At 47.8% G+C, this 27,407-nt stretch overlaps 1 protein-coding gene across 4 annotated transcripts; it reads right to left on the bottom strand.

Moving 5' to 3' along the window:
- Window positions 1–34: 34 nt before the first annotated feature.
- On the bottom strand, window positions 35–27,137 carry LOC149347650 (uncharacterized). Of its 4 annotated transcripts, XM_089587246.1 has the most exons (8): window positions 27,032–27,137; window positions 22,798–22,973; window positions 19,045–19,240; window positions 14,368–14,475; window positions 11,676–11,720; window positions 10,448–10,554; window positions 1,228–1,272; window positions 35–173 (listed from the first exon to the last, which is right to left on the bottom strand). In XM_089587246.1, exons 2-8 carry the CDS (start codon window positions 22,932–22,934, stop codon window positions 50–52), a joined length of 762 nt encoding a protein of 253 aa, XP_089443372.1. In that variant the 5' UTR covers window positions 22,935–22,973; window positions 27,032–27,137; the 3' UTR covers window positions 35–49. The 4 variants fall into 4 exon arrangements, with proteins under 4 accessions (XP_089443372.1, XP_089443368.1, XP_089443369.1 ...); XM_089587242.1 differs by lacking the exon at window positions 27,032–27,137 and having other exon boundaries at window positions 22,798–23,049; XM_089587243.1 differs by lacking the exon at window positions 27,032–27,137 and having other exon boundaries at window positions 48–173; window positions 10,448–10,558; window positions 22,798–23,049.
- Window positions 27,138–27,407: the final 270 nt, after the last annotated feature.

The raw sequence follows: 27,407 nt of genomic DNA on the forward strand, positions 1-27,407 counted from the left end.
GTCGTTAATATTCCTGGAAACAAGACCATCGGTCGCCCTCAAACCGCTGTTAGCTCTCTGTCTCACCTGCGGCACGTCCTTTGATGGCTGTGGGTAGATACAGACGATTCTGACGACCAGCAGTGCAGGCCACACCCACGTGACCAATGTTCCGTGCCGGCTGCAAACTTGTGCTGCGTTAAAATAAAAAAGACGTTTAATATGAGTGCGACAAAACCTGCTCAGCCCTAAAGAAAATGAAGACCCCTCGAATAGCTTTCCATCTGGAGATATTCACAGGAACCGCCTGAGACTTGAAGGTACACTAAAGACGATTTTGAGTTCTCTCTTTTTATCGCAGCAACTCGATATATACAAGCAGCACAGGTAATAAGCCCAATACTGGAATTGCAAAGCGTCTGTATGATCCTTTGTACGACCGGCCCTTGCCAATACATTGCCAATATTGGGCTCACTAAACCGTGCTGCTGGGGTCCACGATCCGTGCATTCGCTGAAACTTCGAATTATTACACGTCGTATTGGATTAAGTGCCACAACTTCCCAACTAAATTTATTAACTCGCCTCGGAGAGCAGGAATAGGAGTGCCTTTCAGCAAATCACGTGGGGGCTTTCTGCTTTGTCGTTGGTGGAGTAATACGTAGAGCTGTCTTCAAAAATCTGCTCGTTCTAGTCAGACTAATGTTTGACCGGAGCACACAACTGTGCGGATCACCCCTGCCGCAGCACACGAGTTGCGAACTTAGCCCGCGTATTTCGTGCTTGTTATATCGGTAATATGTTTTCTGAACCGCAAATAGGTAACAGTTTTATCAATTTATTGCTTTAGTCGTGTCTTAACAGAGTAACAAAAATTACGTTGACTGTGTTTTTTTTATTACAGAATTTTCAATGGCCACCGCAGAGGGTTGAGTTTGAGACTCTTGAAAGCAAATAGTTTAAGCGTTATTTGAATTTTTATTGACATAATTTGTGGTTGTCTTTGAAATTAGTTATTCACAGGACCCACCAAACTCAAAATACAAGCGAAAACGAATTGCCCAGAACGCTCATTAGCACACCTTTGACACACACGGATGCAAGAAGGCAACCACAGCAACGTGGTTATCACTGCATAGCATCATTAGGTTCAGATGCACACTACGTCGAGAAGGGCATTATACTGGTAACAATTCTGAAACCGGATAATCATTGATTGGTGATTATTGATCACTATCATGTACGTACCCTTGTGGCCGACAGATGGCGAGCCTGACGGCAGACAGCAGCTGGCTGCAGTGAGCAATGACATGGAGGTTAGGGGTGATAGAGATGACAAAGTAAAAGCTAATGCTTGCTTTCATTATTCTAATGGTGTTGTGCCACCTGTCCTGTTTACTTTCGAACAGTTCTTTGAGTCACTTCTTTTCGCAAGTTAGACAAACTTCGAAGAAAAGTAGAAGCACAGTAATGTAACCAATCATGTGACATACGCTACTTGGGCGTCCACACTTCTATGATACCAGGCTATGACACCCGGATCGATCCATGACAGCCCCGGTCACAACAGACAGACGATCTTCTGTCTTATGTTCCTATAATTCGCAAGCACTTCGAAGGTCGGAGACAGCTCCTAGAAAGATCACCCACTCAGCCCTCCCCCCCTCTATCTTTTTGGACCTGTCAGAAGAGTAAACTCAAGACATCATAAATACAGCCTGCTTAATTGTAATTTGGGTCATGTAAATAAACTCAAAGCACGCGCGTGGTAGATGTGCCACACATAGTTCGTAGATTGATCATTATATCTTGCTATACCTACCTGAACGCTCAGGATCATCTGTGTTCAGCACGAAACAAGGGGCCAGCCAACGGCATTCACGGTTCATAAGTTTGACGGTCGCAGTGTGTCCGGGGAAGTGCTTGCACATTTCATCTTACGGTTGGTATTGGTGACGACATGACTTGCAAATGCGAATTAGTTTCGTGTTCTGAAGTGTCCAGAGCCGTGGTTAGGTGGGGATTATTATTGGTGACGATGATACAATGACTGTGTAAAGGGCACACAGTCACTTCCCTGATGGTTATCTACAACCTATGGCTAAACATAACCAGTTAACTCTGGTAAAGAAAGTAGTTGTGTATCAGCTGAACGAAGGCGTAAAAACTTAAACTAGAATATACACTAAAACCAAGAATCAAGGTTACACCAGAAGAAAGCTAAATCGTTGACCCATCAAATGTGTCCGAGACAGAGGCTCATAACCAAGAGGATGTACCCCATGAGCTACTAATTCACTTCAAAGCACTGCAAGGTGCCAAACAAAAACCCCGCAATTGCGCAATCCACGCAATGACTTTCCAAAGAGCACTTTCCCAAGCAGCACAAGTAATCGACCCAATATCTTAAATGGAAGGTGTCACTATGATCTTTGTAGAATCGAGCTTTCCCAATACATTCCCAATATTGGGCCTATTAGCTGTACTTCCGAGGATGGCGGACTCAGTGGCCAATGAACAAACTCAAAGCCAGGATTCCTGTACCCTTTTAACATCAGTGTGCTCGGAAGTAGACTCCCTAAAACGAATGCAACACTTGTAGGATTGTATTTCGTTCTGAATACCTTTTCCTGTGCAAGCATATCATAATGCCAATCTGAGTTCGTCAAATTTGTTTTGGGGAACAACGAAAGTGTAGTGGTGGGGTCTTGAAACATGGCATATATATATATATATATATATATATATAATAAGTTGGGGAAGTCACATTGAAAAACTTAACAGATTTATTCAACGTTTCGACCAGGGACTGGTCGAAACGTTAAGCATGGTATATATATATATATATATATATATATATATATATATATATATATATATATATATATCGTGGGTTCGGATCCCACCGGCGGCAGTGGTTGTTTTTTCTTCTGCTTTTCTAATCAATTTGCTTTAAGCGATCACATATTCAGTAATATTCTAAAATTGATCAACACCACAAAGTAAATAAATTAAAAATCCCCTTTGCCCCTTGGTTTCTGTGGCTGTTGGCTTCTTTCATATATGTATATATATATATATATATATATATATATATATATATATAAAAGAGAAGTTCGCGGTGCTGTACTTTGTTTTGCCGCATCAGGTTGGTGTTAGTGCAATGCCCATTACTTTCTTTCTCTTGGGCCCTCCGCACAGAAGGGGGTGAGTCAACCCAGCGGGATAAGCGGGGCGCCGGACAGCGGAGGATTACGGGAAAGGTCAGACCCCCTTCAGGGACGGTTTCGTTAGGTCGCATCCTCTGTGCACATGCTTGCGGCGAGGCGGACCCGCGTCACAGTGCGTGGCTTTTGTCCCATGTCTGCAGCGGCGTGCGTTGACAGCTTGAAGCGCGGTCAACAGGATATTGCCACGCTAGCTGCAAGCATGAGGAGCGACGATGCTTTACAGATGGGTTGAATTAACTTTCCGTGAACTTGGGTCAATCGGACGTTGGGAAAGTGAGAGTATTCGCGAAGCTCGCAGCAGGAAAGCATAATTATCCGAAATCATTATGGTAGAGAGAGAGAGAGAGAGAGAGAAAAAAGGTCGGAAAGGCAGGGAGGTTAACCAGGCGATGCCCAGTTGGCTACCCTACACTTGGGGAGGGGAAAAAGGGAAAAAAAGGAAAAAGAGCGGCAAGGAAATGAGTTGTCTAAGTGTCCAGCGACAACTATGTCACAGAGACAGAGGGCGCGCACTGAAAACTTAATGATTATAGGCGGGAATGCAACCCCGAGTCTCTTAAGAAAGTCAGGAGCGCTTTCACCGCTTTCCGTTGTCTGGAAGGTTGTGTCCAAGACCCCAGAGCGTTAGACTCTGTTAAAGGACGTGAGTCCAAGCGGAGCAGAGAAGCACTTAGGAAACCGCGCTCTCGCTCAAAACGAGGGCAGTCACTGAGGAGGTGGCTGATCGTTTCGTCACAACCGCACTGGTCACACGCAGGAGAGTCAGCCATTGCGATGAGGTGGGAATAGGCGTTCGTGAACGCCACTCCCAGCCACAGGCGGCACAACAACGTAGTATCACTGCAGGGGAGGCCGAATGGTATATGATGTTGGAGCAAGAGGTTGAAGTGGTGCGAGCGGGGTGTCCAACCTCCAGGGGCAGACCACGACGTTACAGTCAGGTTTCGGGCGAGCAGTTGAAGGTGCCTTGCTGCGTCGGCTCTTGTCAGTGGTATGCGGACAGTGTTGGTTATATCGTGAGCCGATCGAGCAGCATCGTCAGCTAAGGCGTTACCAACAATGCTGCTATGGCCTGGTACCCACTGGAAGATGATTTCATGATCTTGTTCGATTGCCTGGTGGTGCAGATATCGTATCTCCGCTGTAAGTTGCTGATGGTCGCTATGTCTCAAGGAAGATTGAAGACATTGTAGGGCAGCTTTTGAATCACAGAAAACAGCCCATTTTTGAGGTGATTGTTGTGAGATATACTGTACCGACGCAAGAAGTGCGGCCAACTCTGCTCCAGTAGAGGTAGTCTGATGCGAAATTTGTTGGTGAATTTGAGTCTGTCGTGCGGGAACGACCACAGCGCAAGCGGAACTAGTAGAGGTTACTGATCCATCCGTATAGACGTGAGTACGGTCCGAATATTCGAAGTGGAGCATGGACAGTGTCAGTTGCTTAATGGCCGGCGTCTATAAATTTGACTTCTTCGCTATCCCCGGAATAGCAAGGCGCACACATGGGAGCCGCATACACCACAGAGGAGAGGGAGGTAGTGCGGCCGGGGTGAACTGTTGTGGGATCGACGACTGTTGCGTCGTTATCACCTTTGCAAATGCAGAATGTGGTCTCTGCAGTGGCAGAGGCGCAAGGTGATGCTGTGGAATCCTTGAGATATGACGTATGTGCATTCGCAAGCAGTCTAGGACAATATGAGTAGAGATCGGGTGGTCTTTGGCGAGTGCAATGCTACCCAGTGTTGATGCGCTCCGAGGGAGACCTAGGCATGTGCGAAGGGCCTGACCCTGTACTGACTGGAGGGCACGCATGTTAGTTTTGCACGTGTTTGAGAGTACAGGTGTACTGTACCGCAAGCATCCGACAAATAGAGCTCTGTACAACTCCAGCATTGACTGGACCGACGAGCATCGATCACTTCTTCCTATCTCCAGAAGAATGGTCTCAGCGTTTCACCGGAAAAGTGCGCGCTAGTGGCATTTACACGTAAATGTATGACTCCATATCCGGTACGCATCGACGGTCAAGTCATTTCTTACAGCAAAACTCATCGTTTCCTAGGGATCCTGATCGACCGCAATTTATCATGGAGCCCGCATTGCACTCTACTGAAAAAAAAGCTAACATCTATCGCTCATTTACTCCGATTTCTAGGTGGAAAATCGTTATGGTAGAAAGTGTACATATGCGTACGGTGTCGCGATGAGTTACCTTCGTTTCCCAATCATTGATTGGTTGTGTTATCCTTTCCAAATTGCTGACTGGTGATGTTTTCCTTTCCCCAATAAGTTATTGGGTGGATGCTTGTACAGTACCTGATCGGTGTTTCTCCCCACCGAGGGCGTGCACATAGGGCTCAAAACCAGCTGTTTCGGCAGGACCGAGGGCTGGTTTCGTCACGTCGAGTCAGTCAAGTGTAAATATGTTTTCTCCTTGCTTGTATCTTCCTGTGTGCTTTTAATTAGTATAAAATGTTAACCTCTCCAGAAGTGTCCTCTTGCAATGTGATTGAGCAATTCGAATCTGCAAGACGTCAAGCATCCTTCAGCAATCATTATCATAAACCCAATTTCCCTCTACGAGATTAGCGAGGGGAAACTCAACTGGCACAGTCGCGACAGTTCTGCTACGTCCTTCTGCTCGAGGTATCTGACGGAGGGGCGGAAGATCAAGTCAGTGGACAAGCTGCAGAGCGGTACGTCCTAAAGGAGGAACGTGAGTCAGCGTCACGGAGAGACGTTGGAAGCTTCTGAGACTGCTGGTCAATGTCAACGGGACGTAGGAGGCTCAACTCAGCGAGGAGCTGAAGGAGCCAGGCGACCGATGTGTCGTGGAGGTGCTAAGTCTGTGAGCTGCGGAAGGAACCAGCCGTCCACGTTGAGGTTCAAGACAAGAACCAGGCGACCAGCGAGTCAAACGAAGCAGACGTGAGCAAGCTGATGAATGAACCGGGCTGTCGCATCGAGAAAGCAAGCTGCAAGGCAACATCATCAGGAAGGTTCAATCAGCCAGCTGCCGTGAGAGCCGGGGCTCAACTCATCCGCATCGAGGAACCCGCTGTCGTCACTCAGGGCGACGAGATTACCGTGGCAGAGGAAAGCATCCAGCGAGGTAAGAGACCTTTCTGCTTTCTCGGAATTCACCATGTCGGTGTAGTGTTTACGTACTAGAAATGATACCACGGAAAATGGAGATGGCTGCCGTACGGTACGATCGGGAGGGCATGATGAGACGTTTGGAGATTGAGAAGTTGAAACTTCAAATTGAGGAAGAAAAGACAAAGCTTGCTCAGATATAGATGAAATTTCGGCAGGGAACGAAAGCGGATAGTGATATCGTTTTTGTGGCAGTCAATGTTTTCACTGCATGAACTTTGGGCATTTAATGATTAACCGTCTGAACTCTGAGCGAGAACAAAATGTTCCAGCTGTGAGGACAGAGGTGTAGAAACTAGGAGCCCATGTGGAAATGCTGGTGCCTGACAAGCTTTGTTCCCAATCGAAGATGATTGTTGATAAGGCCAATCAATCAGATAAGGCACATGAGAGGACCGTTCTCAAGCTAGAATTGAGCACCGTAAACAGATTAGATGGAAACGAATCTAAGGCCGTAGCAGAGTTTGAGGAAGATGAGAATGCGGAGCCGACAGTAGCCGCAGTCTTCGCCATAGCTCAGGAACCGGCAATGCCGCAAGATACATCCTCTTTTCCTGATTTCAAAGATGAGCCAGGCGAGCTCGAAGGCAGTCGGAAAGACGCGAAAACACAACAGGACAATCATCAGAGTTAAGGGTCGCATAACCCAGAGGCAGTGAAATGTCCGCAGGTCTTTTGCGTGGAGTCAGTGCGTAGCTTAGACGCCAACGAGATAATTGCTCGTCAAGCCGGAGAAAGGTCCACCCTTAGTGTGCGGGAGAAACCTAAAGAGATGGTTATTGACCCCGAGGTGCACGCGGAAGGCTCGTAGCAAGCAGAAAAGAGCGCACCACAGCTGGAGCAAAAAGAAAGGAAAGGCTCATATCTTGAGTTAGCAGTGCTAACTGGCACTGATTTAAAGAGCGATGAGGATGTTCCAGAGCCTAAAGAAAGGAACCGCATAGCGTATCAGAGCGTAGATTCTGATCGTGCGACGCGTGCGGGTAGGTCAGAGAACAAACCCAGCAGAATTGCTACGAAGTCGTCGTCTAAGGGCAAAAGTGGTGGTAAGTCCACAAAAAGGCCACGACGGGAAAAAATAGCAGAGTCGGCTTGTCTTAAGACAAATGCAGTCAGGTCTCGAAAAAGGAGAAAGAATTATGGCTGCACATGCACTCAACCGCGAGAGACTTCGAAAATGTGTGGGACGATCTCCCGAAAAGGACGACGTCGAAAGCCACCACGGCAAGTTTGTGGCGCCGGGCTGCAGGCAAGGGCACGGGAAACCCGTCTGCGTCTGCGGTGTCAGCAGACGGGTCAGAAGGGGGACAGTGCAGCCAGCTCAAAGTGTGAAGGGGGGACGGGCAATCGTCTTGCTCGCAGTCCGTTGTTGTGTAGTACGATTCAGCACTGCACGCGCTTCCGAGGCTTTCACAGTGTCTGGACGGAGCACAGAAGCGGAGGCACGGGTCAGGGAGTGACTAACGCGAGGGGCGACTGCATTCGTCACGCTTCCGCAGCTAAAGGGAAGGTCAGACGAACGCGACCCCGAAGGGCGCGGCTGAAATCTTAATCCCTGAACACACAGCAGAGGGAACTTGTGCTTATCATTTCCTTTTTGTGAGCAATTGAAAGAGAAGCTTTTGAAGTCGTGTGGGCCCTGGGAAAAGTAGATACGTGGCTATTCGGGGTGAAAGGTTTGGTTTTGTGGTTTGGTTTATGGTGTTTAACGTCCCAAAGCGACTAAGGCTATGCGAGACGCCGTAGTGGAGGGCTCCGGAAATTTCGACCACATGGGGTTCTTTAACGTGCACTGACATCGCACAGTACACGGGCCTCTAGAATTTCTCCTCCAATGAAATTCAACCGCCGCAGCCGGGATCGAACCCGCGTCTTTCGGGTCAGCAGCAGAGCACCATAACCACTGAGCCACCGCGGCGCCGTAAAAGTGAGGGTCGCAACATACCACAACCCACTCACCTATCTCATCCGCTCAGCGTCCACTAGTGCGCGGTTGATGCGCTGGTCACTTCCTTTGCAAAAGTATGACTTGGAGATGGTGCATATCAAGGGTTCCCTAAACAAATGTGCCGATGCACTCTCTCGCCTAGAAAGCGAGGAAGAGCTGTAATTTCCAGGCATGAGCAATCGTTTGTTGCTCTTCTAGCGACCGCAGCATTGATTAACCGATAGTGGTTAGTGTATATGGAAGATAATTCCTTGATGATTTGTATGTACTTGTTTGGAGGTGATAATCTGATCAGTAAACCCTGCGACAACCATTTCGGGGTGCAGGAGGTTGGGACCAAACTGGCCAATCTTGGTGTCCGGATCTGACATGGTGGGTTGTGGAATGTGCAGATTGGTTTCCAGCCTTGTGTGAGCGGATTGAACTAACCGCTAAGTGCGCGTATATGTGCGTGTTGGTGGATTGACAGGACAGCCAGCGTACGTGTGCATGTGTATGTACTTTTGTTGTCGGACGCCATGGCTGAACTTTCATGTCCCACTGACAACAAGTGCCCGTGTGACATTCTTGCTTGGGAGGAGTGAAGTTCGCGGTGCTGTATTTTATTTTGCCGCATCCGGTTCGCGCTATTGAATGCCCATTACTTTCTTTCTCTTGGGCCCTCCGCACAACCGCAGAGAATGGGGTGAGACAACCCAGCGGGATAAGGGAGGCGCCGGATAGCGGAGGATTACGGGAAAGGTCAAACCCCCTTTAGGGACGGTTTCGTTAGGTCGCATCCTGTGTGCTCATGCTAGCGGCGAGGCGGACGCGCGTCACAGCGCGTGGCTTTTGTCCCATGTCTGAAGCGGCGTGCGGTGACATCTTGAAGCGCGGTCAACAGGATATTGCCACGCTAGCTGCAAGCATGAGGAGCGACGATGCTTAACAGATGGGTTGAAATAACTTTCCATGAACTTGGGTCAACCGGACGTTGGGAAAGTGAGAGTCTTCGGGAAGCTCGCAGAAGGAAAGCATAATTATCCGAAATCGTTATGGGAGAAAGAGTACATATGCGTACGGTGTCGCGATAAGTTACCTTCTTTCCCCAATCATTGATTGGTTGTGTTATCCTTTCCAAATTGCTGATTGGTGATGTTTTCCTTTCCCCAATGAGTTATTGGGTGGACGTTTGTACAGTACCTGATTGGTTATTCTCCTCACCGAGGGCGGGGCCATAGGGTTTAAAACCAGCTGTTTCGGCAGGACCGAGGGCTGGTTTCGTCACGTCGAGTCAGTCAAGTGTAAATATGTTTTCTCCTTGTTTGTATCTTCCTTTGTGCTTTTAATTGTTATAAAAAGTGAACCTCTCCAGAAGTGTCCTTTTGCAATGTGATTGAGCAATTCGAAACTGCAAGACGTCAGGCATCCTTCAGCAATGATTACCATCAACCCATTTTCCCTCTACGGGATCAGCGCGGGGAAACTCAAATATATATATATATATATATATATATATATATATATAGAATGCAGCAAAAAAAGGGGAAAATCTTGGCACGTTATGTAGTAGCCGTTCCAGGGTCGAAACGTCAATAAATTGTTTCAAGCGTTTCAAACGGTCGTCTACGTTCTTACTATATATATATATATATATATATATATATATATATATATATATATATATATATATATATATATATATATATATATATATATATATATCGTAAAGACGTAGAGGACCGTTCTGTTTAGCGGCGGCATTGCCATCGCTGCGCGTGCTGTGTTCTCGCCTTCGCCGACCACGGACTGTTGCCGTCCTGCTCCTGAGGTCCCAGTGCCTTTAACAAACCCCCATCCTATATATATATATATATATATGCGCTGAAAAAACAAAGCTCGACTGCTGATAACATAACGAAAGAGTTGAAGTACACTTCTTAGAGAAACATTTATTTACCGACGGTTTCGTACGGTGGACCGTCCTTCATGAACCTTACCCTGATGAAGGACGGTCCACCGTCCGAAACCGTCGGTAAATAAATGTTTCTCTAAGAAGTGTACTTCAACTCTTTCTTTATATTATATATATACACACTATTGGAAACAAGACCATCGGTCGCCCTCAAAGGGGTGTTGGCTCTCTGTCTCACCTGCGGCGCGTCCTTTGACACCTGCCGGTAGATACAGGCGGTCCTGACTCCCAGCAGAGCAAGCCGCACCCAAGTGACAAATGTTCCGTGCCGGCTGCAAGCTTGTGCTGCCTTAAAATAAAGAAAAAACGCTTAATGCGAGTGTCACAAAACCTGCTCAACACTGCGAAGATATCGCGCCCTCAAGAAAATGGCGACCCTCGAATAGCTTTCCCTCTGGAGATATTCACAGGCACCGCGGGAGACTTGAAGGCGCACTGAAGACGATTATGAATGAGTTCCGTCTTTTTGTCGCAGCAACTCGATATATACAAGCAGCACAGGTAATCGGCCCACTATCGGAAACGGAAGGTCCCGCTGTGATCCTTTGTAAAAAATCAGCCTTTGCCAATACATTCCCCATATTGGGCCCATTAGCTGTGCTCCTGCTGTACACGATCCGTGTATTCGCTGGAACTTCGAATTATCACACTGTGTGCCCGATTTTACTATTTGCCGGCCGGCCGGCGGGCCGGTAATTGGATTATGCGCCACGACTCTCCACTAAATTTTTTTAACTCGCCTCGGACAGCAGGAATAGGAGCTCCTTTCAGCCAATCGCGTGGGGGCTTTCTGCTCTATCGTTGGCAGAGTAATACGTAGAGCTGTCTTCAAAATCTGCCTGTCGCTAGGCGGACTATGTTTGCGCGGAGCACACAACTGTGCGCTTATAACCCCTGCCGCACCACACGAGTTGAGAACATAGCCCGCGTACTTCGTGCTTGTTATATCGGTAATATCTTCTCTGAACCGCAAATAGGTAGTAGTTTTATCGATTTATTGTTTAGTCGTATCTTAACAGAGTAATAAAACTTGCGTTGACTGTGTTTCTTAATTACAGAATTTTCCATGGCTCTCGCAGAGTGCAAAGTTTGAGTCTCTCGAAAGCAAATAGTTTCAGCGCTATTTTAATTTTCATGGACATCATTTGTGGTTGTGGCTTAAACTAATTATCCACGAGTACCCCCAAAACTCAAAACACAAGCGAAAACGAATTGCCCAGAACGCTCTTTAGAACACCTTTGACATACGCATAGATACAAGGAGGCAACGACAGCAGCATAGTTTTCACTGCATAGCTTCAATAGGTTGAGATCACACACTGCTTTGAGACTGGCAAGAAACTGGTAACAATTCTAAAACCAGACAATCATTGACTGGTGATTATTGATCCCTATCAAGTACGTACCCTTTGGGCCGCCAGATGGTGAGCCTGACGGGAGACAGCAGCTGGCTGCAGTGAGCAATGACATGTAGTTTAGTGGTGATAGAGGTGAGAAAGTAAAAGCGAATGCTTGCGTTCATTATTCAAATGGTGTTGTGCCACCTGTCCTATCTACTTTTGTACAGTTCTTTGAGTCACTTCTTTTCGCAAGTTAGACAAACTTCGTTCGAGGAAAAGTAGAAGCACAGTAAGTAACCAATCAGGTGACATACGCCACTTGGGAGTCCACACTTCTATGACACAAGGCTATGACACCCGGATCGATTCATGACAGCACCGGTCATAACAGACAGACGATCTTCTGTCTTATGTTCCTATAATTCGCAAGCACTTCGAAGGTCGGGGACAGCTCCTAGAGAGATCACCTGCCCCCATCTCTCTCTTTGCCCCGGTGAAAAGGGTAAACCCAAGAGAAAATAAAAACAGCCTGCTTAATTGTAATCTGGGTCAACTAAATAAATTCAAACCACGCGCGTGGTAGATCAACAACACATTGTCCGTAGATTGATCATTATATATCGCTATACCTACGTGAAGGCTGAGGATCATCTGTGTTCAGCACAAAACAAGGGCCCAGCCAACGGCATTCACGCTTCAGAAGATTGACGGTGGCAGTTTCTCCAGGGAAGTGCTTGCACATTTCATCTTAAAGTTGGTATTTTTGACGATATGACTTGCAATTGCGAGCTAGTTTCGCGTTGTGAAGTGTCCAGAGCCGTGGTTAGGTGGGGATCATTAGTGGTGACGATGATACAAGGACTGTGTGAAGGGCACACAGTCACGTCCCTGATGGTTGTCTATAAAATATGGCTAAAATTAACCAGTTAACCCTGGTAAAGAAAGTAGTTTTATATCAGCTAAAAAAGGCGTAAAAATTTAAAGTAGAATAGATACCAAAACCAAGAATCAAGGTTACACCAGGAGAAAGCTAAATGGTTGATCAATCAAATTTGTGCGAGACAGGCTCATAACGAAGAGGGTGTAGCCCATGAGCTACGAGTTCAACTCAAAGCACTCCAAGGTGCCAAACAAAAAGCGCGAAATTGTGCAACCTGCGCAATAACATTCCGAAGAGGACTGTGTGACCTGCCTGACCAGCCGTGACCAGGAGGTCCAGTCATGCTGTTGGAGAGGGCGCAGCAAACGGCTGATGCACATGGCCTCTTGGACTAAGGACGCGGCCCACCTTGGGCGAAGACTCTCGCGCGCTCATTTGGGCAATGAAGTTTATTGCTACTACAAAGGCTAAGCAGTCAGACTTAAGTAATCAAGAGCGTATCAACCACGGCGGCTACAGAAAGCCAGCACAAGCCTATCAAGCCTCAATCGAAAGACTCGGCGGACATGCGAATGCTTCAGCGTGAAGAGGGCTGCAACGAAACTACAGCGAACAGCTTAAAACAAATCAAAAGAGCTAACGAGAGCAACTACCCTGTGTTGTATGAAGCGGGTAAATCCACAGCCTTGCCCAACCAGAGGTGCCAACTGCGCCCGCGCAGTTGTACCTTCTCAGACAGCCCAGCGGTTCTATGGGTGCAATTTCACATCACGACGAAACTGACACTGAAAGTGATGCGTAAACAGCTAAGGTAATCATTCCCCCAGCAAGTGGCCAATTATCATTTCCCTTGGTCCGAAGCTCGTCAGAGTGGTCTGATAGTTGCAATTTATCCTGTTTATTTTGTTAATCTAAAGGTTTTACCTGCGCATCACTGGTTCAGATGCCGGAAGTCAACGCGCCGGCTTCACCCACTGGATGGTGCAACATCCCAAGAACTCGCCTGTCAGGGCAACGAATCCCTCATCAACGGGTCTGGCCACGTAGACAAGTAGCGCAGCGTGCGAGAGCAGGAGCAAGGTCGAGATGACCACGGGCGCTGGTGAGAGTCCAGAGCAAGTGCACGACCGTGCAGCCGCTGGTACAAAAACTACAAACGGAAGGGCAATGAAGAAAGTTCCTACAAAGAATACACGACGATGCGCCATGAAGACTCCAAGACAAGGCCAACGAGGCCAGTGACTGCTAGAGAGATGGGTCTTGCAGTGGATGTCCTACTGGACCATCTGGTCATACTAGGGTCTATGGAAGACAGATCTAATTATGAATGCCTCCTACAAACGTCTCCTCGAGCAGAGGTTGTCACGCTCTAGAGAGCTAAACGAAACATCAGGTCTCCCACAGCATTGAGATCTCAGCTGTCAAGCTGAACTGAACTAGAATGTAGGAAAATGTACTCAGCGTAAAACTAGGTGACACTTTTTTTGGCTTTGCAAATTTTGAGGTCGAAAAGAAGAGATCCCGTTTACTGTGGGCTCGTCACCGTACGTTCCATTGTGTGCGTAACGCGAAAGCTGCACAGTTTTTGACGCCACCATGACTGCCGGTACCTAAGGCGCTTTTCATGAGGTGTAACTTGCACTGACTTCGAGAAACCTTTTAGCGTATGCTTTCTTCCGTAAGTGTGCCTCGAAATGCTTGTGTGGACCACATATGCAAGCTTCATTGCACTTCACTCCACCAGATGCCGTCGAGTAGTGCGTCGATATAGCGCACGCTGTGACTGCTATTAAAGGTTCATTTCCGGAGACCACACAGAGACAAACACGGAAATGCGCGTAGCAACGCAACCACAAAGAGTTCGGCAACGCCCCTCACCTGCCATGTGTTGACGCCGCGTAGTCCGAATGTCAACGATGTGCTGGCACCCACGTGACGAAGGCACACCAGAAGCTGCAGACAGGTGTAGCTACATCGTCGCTGGTTCTGCAGTTTGAATAAAAACAGAGTGAGGTCTGCCCTGTAACACTAATTAGGGTCATTAATTAAGAGGTGCAAACTGATTGTGGAGCAGGCCTACGCTCTCATTCAGCCGTGATGACATCTATGAAGACTTGAAATCAGCGATGAGCAGAGTAAAATTTGAGCACCCATAACCTTCGCCTTAAGAATGGAACGCGATAGATTGTAGCAGCGCTGCCGGATAGTCCACGGAACACCATCGGCCGTTCGGCGCTACACCTTGCCCGTTCGACAAATTGTTCGAAGTCCCTAGGAGGCCTCTCAAAACACATTTTTATCGGTTCAATAACTGACTATTTAACCACAAAAGTTCCTGAATTACAAGCTAAACCGTTGGCTTTTCATTCTAAGAGCATTTTGACACCTTTAAACCCCATTTTCCAACTTTTTTATATTTAATTTATTCATTAATTATACAATTCCAAGAATTCTTTAACTCGTCATTTCCTATCACACACCAATTAACCATCAACATTCTAGAACCACAAATTACCATGATACCATATTTTTACGCAGCGCTTGATTATTTCCGACAAGCGCTGCCGACTACTACTACGCGGACGGTTTCTCGACTGAACGAGCTGTATACGCTATCGTGTAAAAACACAGTGCACTGTACAGATGGCCCACTTGAATGCTAACGAAAGAAAGAAAGAAGCAGGCTGGAGACCAGGCAGTGACGGACTATGACATGGGCTCTACAAATAGCAGAGGGTGGGGTATTAGCGGAGTAGCCGAGAGAAAAGCTTTTAAGTATCATGAATACATTCATCCAGGAAACCGCAGAGTACAAATTGGACGTGCAAGGGCCCCACTGGCTACACTAAAAAATGAAATAAGTTTCATCCTGTCCGCTCTCTCTGGCATCGCGCAGGATGTGGAGGTCCTCGGAGAAGTGCGTTGTAGCGACAAATAGATGACAAGCTCTTAAATTATCCTAGACTATCGGGCACGGAAGAAGCTAAAGAGATGGAAGCCCATCAACGAGTTAGCGGTAAGTAGGAATCTAGAGGAATTCAGGAATTCGGCTTTAACTCAGTCCGGGGACATTAATATTTCACCAGTGAAAGATGAGGTCACGGCTGTCATTACGGCTCGTGTAGTAGAAGTAGGCGGAAGGATGTTCATACATGGCTTATGAGTTATGCGGGTGTAATGTCCCAAAGATACTAAGGCTATATGAAGGACGCAGTCGTGAAGGGCTGCGGAAATTTCGACCAGCTGGGGTTCCTTAACATGCACTGACATTTGGCCTGCATCAAAATTCAACCGCCGCGGCCGGGATCGAACCCACGTCCATCGGATATGCGGCTGAGCGCCGTAACCACTGAGCCACCGCGGCGGCTCCGGATGCTCAGACAGGATAATGGCAAGCTCTCTGGGGAGGCGAAAGATCTCTATAAGAGACATCGAAGCATGAAAGTAACCTCCCAGAAAGAAGAGAAGTGGCGTAACTATCACAGCTAATCGATAAGCAGAACGTACCCGATATAAGGAAGTTTATCTTGAAAGTAGTTCGGACGGCGCGAAAACAACAAAGACAAAGGAGACACGAACACAACAGGACGGGCGCGTTCGTGTCTTCTTTATCTTTGTTGTTTTCGCGCCGTCCGAACTACTTTCAAGACATGAACCAACTAGCCCAAATCAAAGTACTTCTCAAGGAAATTTAATTCGGAGAGAATCAAACGTACTGTAAAGAGCGGCGGTAGCCGTAAAGCGGTCAAGAGGAACTAGGCATAAGCATAGACAACCACCATATTCCTCCATAAAGTAAGGAAAAAATTCCAAACAGGAATGGTATCAGGCAGGGAGACGATGTCGCCATTTCTATTCACCGAGTGTTTACAGGCAGTATTCAGAGGCCTGGATTGGGAACATTTGGGGGTAAGACTTAATGAAGAATGATATAGTAATGCCAGAATCCCTGATGACATTTTCTTGCTAAGTCACTCAAGGGGTGAACTCCAAAACATAATCAATGGCTTTGAGAGGCAGAACAAAGCGGTTGGTCTGAAAATTTGTGTGCAAAAGAGTTGAGCAGTTTCGGAAGAGAATAGCAGTTTACAGTTGGTAGTGCGGTGCACGATGTGATGTGATACACCTACTTAGGGCCAGTACTGACCCCAGATCCGGATCACGGGAAGAAATCGACTGGAAGAATAAGAACAGGGTGGTGCCCGCCGCGGTGGCTCAGTGGTTACGGCGCTCGGCTCCTGACCCGAAAGACGCGGGTTCGATGTCGGCCGCGGCGGCCGAATTTCGATGAAGGCGAAATTCTAGAGGCCCTTTTGCTGTGCGATATCAGTGCACGTTAAAGAACCCCAGGCGGTCGAAATTTCCGGAGCCCTTCCCTACGGCGTCCGTCATAGCCTGAGTTGCTCGGTACGTTAAACCCCAAAAAACCAGACCAAACCAAGAACAGGGTGGAGCACATTTAGTAGTCTCGCTCATATCACGAATGGCAGTTCAACACTATTCCACGCGAGAATTGATGGATGGAAAAACTTTATTTTCGTCAGAGAGCATGTGTGGACCATTTTTTGACTAGTCTAAGGCTGTGTGGACGTGTGGACGATTTTTATGACTCGTCTAAGGCTGTCGCCGGATGCTTCCTCCTCAGTTTTTTTTTTTCCTACATGGACCCAGAGGAACTATGCCGCCGATTGGCGGCCATACGTGTCGAGAATAGGTCCCCTGTATTAGTCCGCTGGTCAACCCCAACAGTAAAAGTGTTGACTATATGTTAAACAAGCCAGGTATCAAAATTTTAGAGTTTGTGATTACCCTCTTGTTTAACTACGAACTACATTTTTGTCGTGTAGAAATTCTGCGCGGCGGTTCTGATTTTGGGCGGAGGTTCCCTGCCGACTTTGTACCCAACTAAAAATGGCGTCGCTTCTCTTGGGACGCTAATAAGGATATCTACCAAAGTATAGAGTCTGAACCTTTGTAATAGTGGCCGCCATGCTTGCGACTTGAAGCGCGGCGAAAGTTTTTCTAATCAACCTATCCGGCCTCCACTGGAGCTGTGAGCCCGTGAAGTCACGTGCACGGCTTTCATGCGCATCCGTTGCTATAGAGCGCACCGCGATGAAAACTTGCCCCCTCACTCGCTCCAGTTGGTTTCTGGGCTGCCTTTATTCGTATCGCCGTGAACTTCGACCCGGAGGTATCGATGGATCACATGCCTGGTTCCCCGCTACAGTCTATAAGCTCTAGATTCAGTCTATGCTTTATGGCCACAAGTCCACGTATGTCGCAGCCCCGCGAGAGCTGCGCCCCCGTGTAGAGTCGCACTTTTATGCGAAGCATACTACTTTAGCTACCACTTCAGCCCTTCACCGTGGTTATGCGCCTCCAAATCACGTGACACGATGATGCCACACCACGTCACACGCTGACGTCACGGCAGTGGAGAAACGGGGGCGCACCTCGCGCCGTCGCTGTGGTTGTGCGGCTCCAAATCACGTGACACATGACGTCACACCACGTGACACAATGACGTCACGACAGATGAGAGACGGGGCTCCAACTTGTGCCGTCGCTGCGGTTGCACGCCGTGTGAATCACGTGGTATGGTGACGTACATCTCCCGCGCATTTCGAACGCGCGTTCACACTCGGTGTAGGTGAAACGCTCGCTCCACCGCGCAGGCAGACGCGGCTTCCGTAGCAATCCAGGCACTCACCCAACGCGCGTCTCGGGGTTAGTCTGCGTTCCGCTGTAGCTATGCCGTTGTCTTCCCCCACGACGAAGGCTTCTAGTGGTTGTACTAAATTAACCAAGTATTCAACCAAGGAAAGCCATGTATTACCAAGCCTAGCCATCAATATGCTTCGCATCTGACTAGGCTTAACATTAGCTAAGCCTCAGCCATTTTTTTTCTCTTATGCCTGTCTACGGCTCAACCCGGAGGCCTCACAGACCACCTCAGTTCCGTATGCAGCGCAACTGAAGTGGTCTATGACGCCTACGTCTACGGCTCAACCGGGAGGCCTGACAGACCGCCTCCGTTCCGCATGCAGCGGAACTGGTCTATGACGCCTACGTCTACGCCTCAACCCGGAGGCCTAACAGACCACCTCAGTTCCACATGCAGCGGAACTGAAGTGGTCTATGACGCCCACGTCTACGGCTCGACCCGGAGGCCTCACAGACCACCTCAGTTCCGCATGCAGCAGACCTGAACGGTCCATGACGCCTACGTCTACGGCTGAACCCGGAGGCCTCACAGACCACAGAGCCGTAGACGTAGGCGTCATAGACCACCTCAGTTCCGCATGCAGCGGAACTGAGGTGGTCTATGACGCCTAAATCTACGGCTCAACCCGGAGGTCTATGACGCCTATGAACTGGTCTATGACGCCTCCGGGTTGAGCCGTAGACAGGCATGAGGGAAAAAAAGTGCGACACCTCGTCAGTTCCGCAGCATGGATGGAGCGCCGGCCAGGAGCCCAAGGTGCGGCGTGGACATTGCAGCTGGCACCGCTTCGAGATGGGAAAGCAAGTGTATCAAAAAAAGTGCGACACCTCGTCATTTCCGCAGCATGGATGGAGCGCCGGCCAGGAGCCCAAGGTGCGGCGTGGACACTGCAGCTGCCACCGCTTCGAGATGGGAAAGCAAGTGTACCGGCAGTGGCCAGCAGCCCATGTTGCAATGTGGACGTGGTTGCCGGCTATCCCACAACCGGAGCAGCGGTGCGCTCCAAGCTCGACAAGCTTGTCCCTGCAGAAATTTTAGAGGCACGTCAATTTTCATCAAATCGGCCGAAAACGCAGAGCCGATACACCGCTGAGCTAGCGACAGCGTTGAAACCCTCAGTGAACACTCACCTCTCAGCATATGCCGTTGCATTATTGGCGACCGGCTAGTCTGCCATGACTTTGGCTGGAATAGCAGTGAAGAGGATGCAGAAGAGGAAGATGAGCAAAAGAAAAACTTTTATAACCCGCCAAGCAAAAGCTATCATGCACCAAACAGAGGGTTGGCAATTTTTCACTCTTCTGCTTGGTTTGGTTTGGTTTTATGGGGTTTAACGTCCCAAAGCGACTAAGGCTATGAGAGACGCCGTAGTGGAGGGCTCCGGAAATTTCGACCTCCTGGGGTTCTTTAACGTGCACTGACATCGCACAGTACACGGGCCTCTAGAATTTCTCCTCCAAAGAAATTCTAGCCGCCGCCGCCGGGATCGAACCCACGTCTTTCGGGTCAGCAGCCGAGCACCATAACCGCTGAGCCACCGCGGCGGCCACTGTTCTGCTAACGGAGTACTAGTTTTCAAAGCCTTACAGTGTCGTTACGCGAAAAGTCTACTATTGCATTCTCTCTTGAAAGTCGGGGTGGAAATGAATGTGTTCATCGTACAAGACTGTAAAATGCCTTATTGTTAGTTGCTCATGAGTATGAAATCGTGTAAGGTACAGCCTTTGTCAAAAGTTTGGAGCCCAAGGGGTTTGCTTCTGAGCCTCACTGTGTGGTTCGTGATGCATCTCCAGTGCTCCAAATTTCATCTGGGTAAGAAGATTTCTGGCTCTGCCTTCTCCAATGGGTAGGGCTTCCCAGAATGCTTCGGTAGTCCCACTACAAGGCTAAGAAGAAAACCGCCTGGGCTCAAAACTTTTGACAAAGACTGCACATACGTCCAGTGCGAAGGCGGCATAAGATAACTTGATTAAAACGTTCTTTGTGTTGGCACGACTTCCTTTCACCAAAGATCGCTCTGCCAGGTAAGCACATGGTCGATCCGAGGGAATGAGTCAAGGCCCTTACTGGTGATCTTGTTTAGCTGGTTAAAGGTACAGCTCAAAAAGTAGACTGGCACGTGAGGAATAAAATCATGGTTAATCATCTTGGACCTGCTAGTGTGAAATAACAGGGGTTGCACAAAAATGTTGAATCATCATCAACCTGACTACGCCCACTGCATGCAAAGGCCTCTCCCATATCTCTCCAATTAACCCTGCCCTTTGCCACCTGCGGCCACCTCACCTAACTTTCCGCCGCCCCTGCTATGCTTGCCTTCCGTTGCCTTTCACTCCGTTACCCTTAAAGACCAGCGGTTATCTTGCCTTCGCATTACATGCCCTGCCCAAGCCCATTTTTTCCTCTTGTTTCGACTAGGATGTCATTAACTCGCGTTTGTTCCCTCACCCATTTTGCCAGCTTCCGATCTCTTGAACGTTGCACCTACTATGTTTTTTCCGTAGCTCGCTGAGTTGGCCTTAAGTTAACTGAACCCTGTTCGTTAGCCTCCACGTTTCTGCCCCATAGGAGAGTACCGATAAGATACAGCTGTTGTATACTTTTCTCTCGTGGGATATTGGTAAACTGCCATTCATGATCTGAGAGAACCTGCCATATGCGCTGCACCCCATTCTTATCCTTCCGGTTACTTACCTCACGATCCGGATCAGCGGTCACTACCTGCCCTATGCATTCCCTTACCACTTCCAGCACCTCGCTATCAAGTGTGAACTGCTTTTGCCTCGCGAGGCTGTTGAACGTTACTTTGGTTTTCTGCATGTTAATTTTAAGGCCTCCCGTTTTGCTTTGCATGTCTATGAGTTGTTTTCGTCTTAGGTTTACTCCTATCCCTCCTCCTCCTTCAAATCTGATCGGGGCGCTACGCAGAGAGCTGTCTCTCTATTCAGTCTCTACATGTGCGCCCTGGCACGGCAACTTGCGGGCTGCTCAACGTCTAAACCGGTGGCAGATCTCCCTGGTTTTCCTCAAGCTCGCCGAGGTTATGTGGAGACCACTTTTTAGCAGAATTTCGACATTATTTCCACCTTTCTCGCCTAGGCCTGCCTCAGCCCTGGACCGCAGAAGTCTGAACTTCTCGTGCTCGGCCACTCTTAACCCCTAACCATCCTTTTGCTCGCAACCCGTCCCCGAAGCCTCACATGCCACTCGGTTCGTTCGAATACATACACACTCTCAACCAATCTTCTTCTACATGTCACACTCTCGCATATCTTGTCCGTCATGTAGTCAAATGACACTTTGGCCTCCACTAGGCTCAGACCTGCCTCCTTGTTCAAGCCTTGGCACTAAGCAAAATCCTTTACTACGTTCGCCAGCGATGGCGTAGAGGTAGAGCATCCGCCTCGCGTGCAAGAGGACCGGAGTTCAACTTGGACGACGCTTAAGCTTCGCTTTTAAGAGTAGAACTCGATAGCGTTATCGGACCACCGCCCCTAATCGGCAACCGCTACCCGCACTTGCGTGGGGGGATGGCTCCGCTTTCTCCGCAGACGAACTAAAAGACGAACGGGATCGCAGCGCCCTTTGGCGGACCTCGTGACGGATGGAAACTTTCCGCCAGAGAGACGAGACCGAATGTAAAAGTAGCATTAGGTCACCACATGTTGGCATATTGGGCAGCCCAGCAGCGGCTTTATATCCCTCTCTCTCCCACCGATGAGCGATGCGTGAATCACTTTGCACATCGATACATCACACATACACAGGCATCAAACCGTCCAACTACAATGAAACTCCACGGCCCTGGTCTGTACGACCGAGTCTGAGCTGTCCAACACGGCCTCCCACTGCTCGAGGGAAGGATCACGCATAATATGCGCCGGTGGCGGTGCTATGCTGCAGCCCCATAATATGTGGTCATAGGATGCCAATTCCTGACACCATTTGCACTCCTGCTGAATGTCCGGGTAGATTTTGCTCAACACGTATGGGTTGAAGAAACATCTAGTCTGCAATCGTCGCCAGACGCATTCCTGCTCCTTCACCAATTGCTTGTCCGGGGGTGGGTAAATCCTCCGCTCATGTCTGAAATGGTTAGTAATGTCATGAAAGGATACCAGCCCATCTCTCGTGGCCTACTCGGGACGTCACGAAAAAAGTATGCAGCAGCTGTTTCTCACCATTACTACCTGTGGGGCAGAAACATGAAGGCTAACGAAAGGCACTCCGCCAAAAATTAAGAAAACGCAATGAGGCATGGAGCAGAAAGCAATAAATGTAGAGTTAAGGAACAGAAAGAGGGCAGATTGCCTCAGGGAATGAATGCGAGCTTGTCGTCATCTACAGCCTGACTACGCCCACTGCAGGGCAAATGCCTCTCCCATATCTCTTGATTCGTCATTCACCGATTACTAGTAACGTTCTTGTCGTGCACATGAACAAGCACTTGCAGTGTCGGCGACAGCGCAAATCATCCTGGGCGGTCCTCTATACATCGGCTATGTCGAATGGTTCAAGTTGTTTGCCAGAAAAGAAGCACAAGCGTATTTTTTGCTTGGAGTCCGCCACCGGCTACTTACCGCCTCGGCTCGGTGCCTGCACGAGAATCGCGGACGCCGAGTTGGCTCGGCAGCGCTTTCTTGCCTGTCTCCTCGGTTGCACTTTCCCGGTAGGCGCCGATGCCGGACACGTTACTCTTGCTGGGCTCTATGGACATAGTTCGGGCATCGTTGCACCGAATGCATAGCAGTGATGACTGCAAGAAGAGAATGATTGTATCCACTTCGTCTCTCATTTGTAGAAGAACTGCAGATTGGGCTAGTTGGTGTAGATTCATAGTGACGGTTCAACAGCGCAAACACACACAGACCAAGAAGGAGACAAGACACACACAGCGCTGTGTGTGTCTTGTCTTCTTCTTGGCCTGTGTGTGTTAGCGCTGTTGAACCGTCACTATGTCTCTTATTTGCCGATGACATCTGGAAAAAAATTCATTTGTCTTTTTCCTGAAATTTCATAAAATTTCATTTCAGCAATTGGCGACAGCGTTCATTGGTTGAGCAACCACACTATCTCGCGATCAACTATAACTACCAAATGCCAAGGTGGCAGGGTGGGCGCGTTGCCTGTCCACCGTCCAGAACAGAACGCACTTAATGTTACCGATGCCAACCCGCGTGTAGTTGCCCCATACACCATAGCTTTTGCTCTCTAAAAAGGTTTAAGAGTAGTTGAACGCCACATAATTTTTTTTTCCCACGCGTGGTGCCGACAGCTACGACGCCGGTGGCTTTTCAACCGAATGAGCTGTACACGCGTTCGCGAATTATTTACAAAACAAAAGTGTTGCTGCAGATATTGCAAGTACAAATTGTTAGCAGTGTTCGCAGGAGCTTTTTTTAGCGTAAGCCTGGTCGAAGGAGCAATGAAAGACTAAATTTAATCACCTTTATAAATGTCACAGAGCTGTTTCCAGACATTTAGGAGTTCAATGCTGAGATGGCCTCTTCAAGAACTGTGCATCAAGATTTATATGGTGCGAAATGCTTGATAGAAATAACGAGCTGTTTTTTTAAGGAAATTAAGAAGGCTGCCGAAATAGCCAGGTCACGCGGCTAGTTCAGTAGAGCACCCTCCGTATCGCTAAGAAAAAAAGGACTCAGTCAAATGTATTTATTGATGTGTTCTCGAATACTGTCGAATGTCCATGATTTACGTGCCCTCTATGGGATAAGAAGCCTACGTGTCAGCACTGTTGAAATCATCGCTCACTGTGTGTATACAAGCCCAGTCCTCCTGTATGGTTTCTGTGCTTTGTTTAACTCAAATGTGGATTCACTGCAAGCCACGGAAGCTACGAAATTAAGAAAAATCGTTCTATCGAAAGCTTCCTTCGGGGCGTGTTTCGAAGGCTGGTGTTCTCGATTTTGGGCTAGTTCATCAAAGGAAACGTATAACCTTTCGAAGCCTAAAATTGGGCTCAGGGGCAGTGCGGCTGAACAAGTTGCTAAGAATGCAAACTAAAAGACGCAAAAAAAATAATGGAAGAGTACCAGAAACAAAGTATTGCAGAATTGACGTAGAGGTACGCCCGTAGATATGAGAAAGCTGGCGGAGTGGGGCAGTTGAATTAGATTGCCTATGAGTAGCCTTGGCATGCTAACAAATAGCAAGATGCAAGGCACTAAGACATTCCAGCCTTGTTTAAAAAACCTGGCATCACTGGTAGACATTTTTGTAGCAGAAAATTCAATTTCGGGGGCTCGGAATCAAGAATCCATCACTCATTTTCCTTGTTCCACCGGAATAAAAAATTTCAGGGGGCACTTTGACTGTCTAAAGTGCGTAGATGCGAAAGCGTTTTCCGCACCACTTTGCCTGCTTCTGTGGAACTGGTGGCGTCACATGTAATTGAGTACTAATTACTAAGTGATGACAAATCACTAATTAATGATTAATTACTGATTAGTGCCTGAATACTAATTAACGGCTAATCAATGACGCTTAAGCTTCGCCTTTAGGAGTGGAACGCGACAGCGTTTTGTAGCGCTGCCAGGGAGTCCACGGAACGCCACCACCCGTTCGGCGCGATGCCTTGCCGTTTGAACGCAACGCTTTTTGAGGAAAGGAAATGGCGCAGTAATTCTCTGTCATCTCGGTGGACACCTGAACCGCACCGTAGAGGAAGGGAGGAAGTGGGAGTGAAAGCAGAAAGACAAAGATGGCCCGTAATGAAGAAAATAAAAATTGTATTTCAGGAAAGAAAATTACGCAGTAACTGTCTCCCATATCTCGGTGGAACCCCGGCAAAATTCAGGGGGGGGGGGGGGGGTGCATTTTTTTTACCTAAAGTGCGGTCACTAATGTGTGGTTCAGATGGAAAGCTTCGCCTCTAAGAGCGGAACGCGACAGTGTCGTGCAATGCTGCCAGGGAGTCCATAGAACGCCATCGCCCATTCGGTTCTATGCCTCGCTCGTCAGTAAATTGGTTTTTGAGGAAAGGAAATGTATCTGTCTCGCATATATGGGCGGACACCTAAACCTCGCCGGAAGGAAAGGGAGGAGGATGGCAGTGAGCGAAGACACCGTATTCACTAGACGCACCTTTGTTCATTCCAAACCATCGAGCTGGCATGGCAGAGTGGATAGCATGCTGGTCTCGCACTCCGAAGACCGGGGTTCGATTACCGAGCTCGACCAATTTCCTACTCGGTTTTATTTATTTATATGGCCTGACTAGAAAAGTTAATTAGGCTAGTTGGGTAATTAGGCAATTAACTAAGCTCAGTTCCACTTACTTGGAGCATCACTATGTGATCCCTTCAATTGGTTGCATGGTTACTAGCCAAAGTACAATTGGCCCCGTTTGAAATTGGCGCACTGTGACATCATGACCGTTTGAACCAACTGAAAAGTTGACATTTCTGTCGACAACTGCTGCTCACAACGATGAGACATTAAAGGTTTTCGCCTTAAAAACATTGCTAAAAGAAAGCAGTAAACTAGCATATGAAGCATTTTCCCCCAGTGCACCTATGAGCCAACGTAACCTTACTTAACTAAGCCTAATCATCAGACGACAGTTTTCGTGTTAATCTAGCTGTTCTTGAACGCAAGAAGTTTTGAATAAGACTTCAAAGGGGAAGCCATAAGATGTGAGCGAATCCGCTAAGCCGAAAAACTGTTTCTTTTTGTTTGGTGCGGTTTTGTATTACCCGTTTTTCGATAAGAATGTGGAGCTTAAAATATCTCTCGACTGTAGAAATGTCCCATTAGGCTGTCGTGAACTATAACAAAGTGTCAGACTCCCGAGAAAGACTCCCGGGTGCAAACCTTTAACGCTCAAGGTTTTAGTTTCTTGACAGGAATGCACACAATTCATTGACTTAGGCAGATATTACTGAGTGACTTTATTTTCTTGGAAGAATTCTGAGAGAAAATGACGAAACAAAAAGCCTTGAACAGCCAGAAGAGAAACATTGCGGGGGGGGGGGGGATAGCTTTTACGTATTTCTGTAAAACATAGAGACACTGTTCTTTACACATTCTAAGGGCAATGCATATCATGACATAACTTTTTCGTATGTGCCATATGGATAAAAATAATATTAAAAATTGTCCCCCTCGTAACGGTTCATATTGTCCTGCTACTCTATGAAGGCACTTGCTCCTGCCACTTGGACATGTGCAATTCACACATTCACTACATAAACAAACTCTGCCTTGTAACCATACACACGAAATGTACCGGTGTTTCAGGGAACACCTTAAAAATTAAAAAGGCTTTTTGGAGTAAAAATATGGCATTTGAGGCACAGTATTACTAGTGTTGGCAAACCAAGAAAACTGGTCAACTGTCTAAGTAGTAAGCTGGTTAACTCATTTTTAACTTTTTACTTGTAGAGTTAGGCACCTAGCTGCAAATAGGTTGGTTGGTTTATGGGGTTTAACGTCCCAAAGCAACTGAGGCTATGAGAGACGCCGTAGTGGAGGGCTCCGGAAATTTCGACCACCTGGGGTTCTTTAACGTGCACTGACATCGTACAGTACACGGGCCTCGAATTTCTCCTCCAAAGAAATTCAACCGCCGCGGCCGGGATCGAACCCGCTTCTTTCGGGCCAGCAACCGAGCACCATAGCCACTGAGCCACCGCGGCGGCTAGCTGCAAATAGAGATTTGTACCCGGTCGCTAGCATTTCGAAAGCTACCCTTGGCGCTCTGGCTTGACAAAGTTTGGCTTTTTCCAATAGCCACGTGGACTACAGGGGCTACTTGACATGCACAAAAAATTCCATATTTTATACTTTACTTACTGCTTTTTCAGCCTTTCGCGCTCGAGGAGCTGTCTGTAATAACGCTGCCTTTCTTGTTTCGTCGTCCCGACCAGACTTCGAATGGCATCACGGAAGGTACATAACCAGGGCATCCAGGGGTGATGTCTGCATAGAAACCATAAAAAGTGCTTATTGCAGCGCCAAAAAGCGAAACCATAAGCACATTTAAAAGGTGTCATTCTGACTTTAAGCGGCAATTTTTTGCGCCCCAAATGAAGTGCTTATCTGCAAAGTGCTGGAACTTCAAATTTCATTTGGATTAACATATGGAGTTCCGACTTCATTTTGGCTGCCTTTTTTTTCGCGGCAGTGAATATTTCTGAAGTGTGCTCTATACTCTCCCAAGTCCACTCTC

The sequence above is a fragment of the Amblyomma mixtum genome, chromosome 4 (genome assembly GCF_055824585.1).
Source record: "Amblyomma mixtum isolate Tamu chromosome 4, ASM5582458v1, whole genome shotgun sequence".
Taxonomy (NCBI): Eukaryota; Metazoa; Arthropoda; class Arachnida; order Ixodida; family Ixodidae; genus Amblyomma; species Amblyomma mixtum.

What these genes read in the sequence shown, in the direction of transcription:
- LOC149347650 (XM_089587242.1), bottom strand. Translation starts at nt 23,012, where the DNA reads ATGAGAGACGAAGTGGATACAATCATTCTCTTCTTGCAGTCATCACTG. An exon ending in CATGCTGCGGAAATGACGAG is followed by an intron (nt 14,476 to 19,044) that starts GTGTCGCACTTT and finishes TTCAAACTGCAG; the next exon opens with AACCAGCGACGATGTAGCTA. An exon ending in GCCATCTGTCGGCCACAAGG is followed by an intron (nt 174 to 1,227) that starts GTACGTACATGA and finishes ATTTTAACGCAG; the next exon opens with CACAAGTTTGCAGCCGGCAC.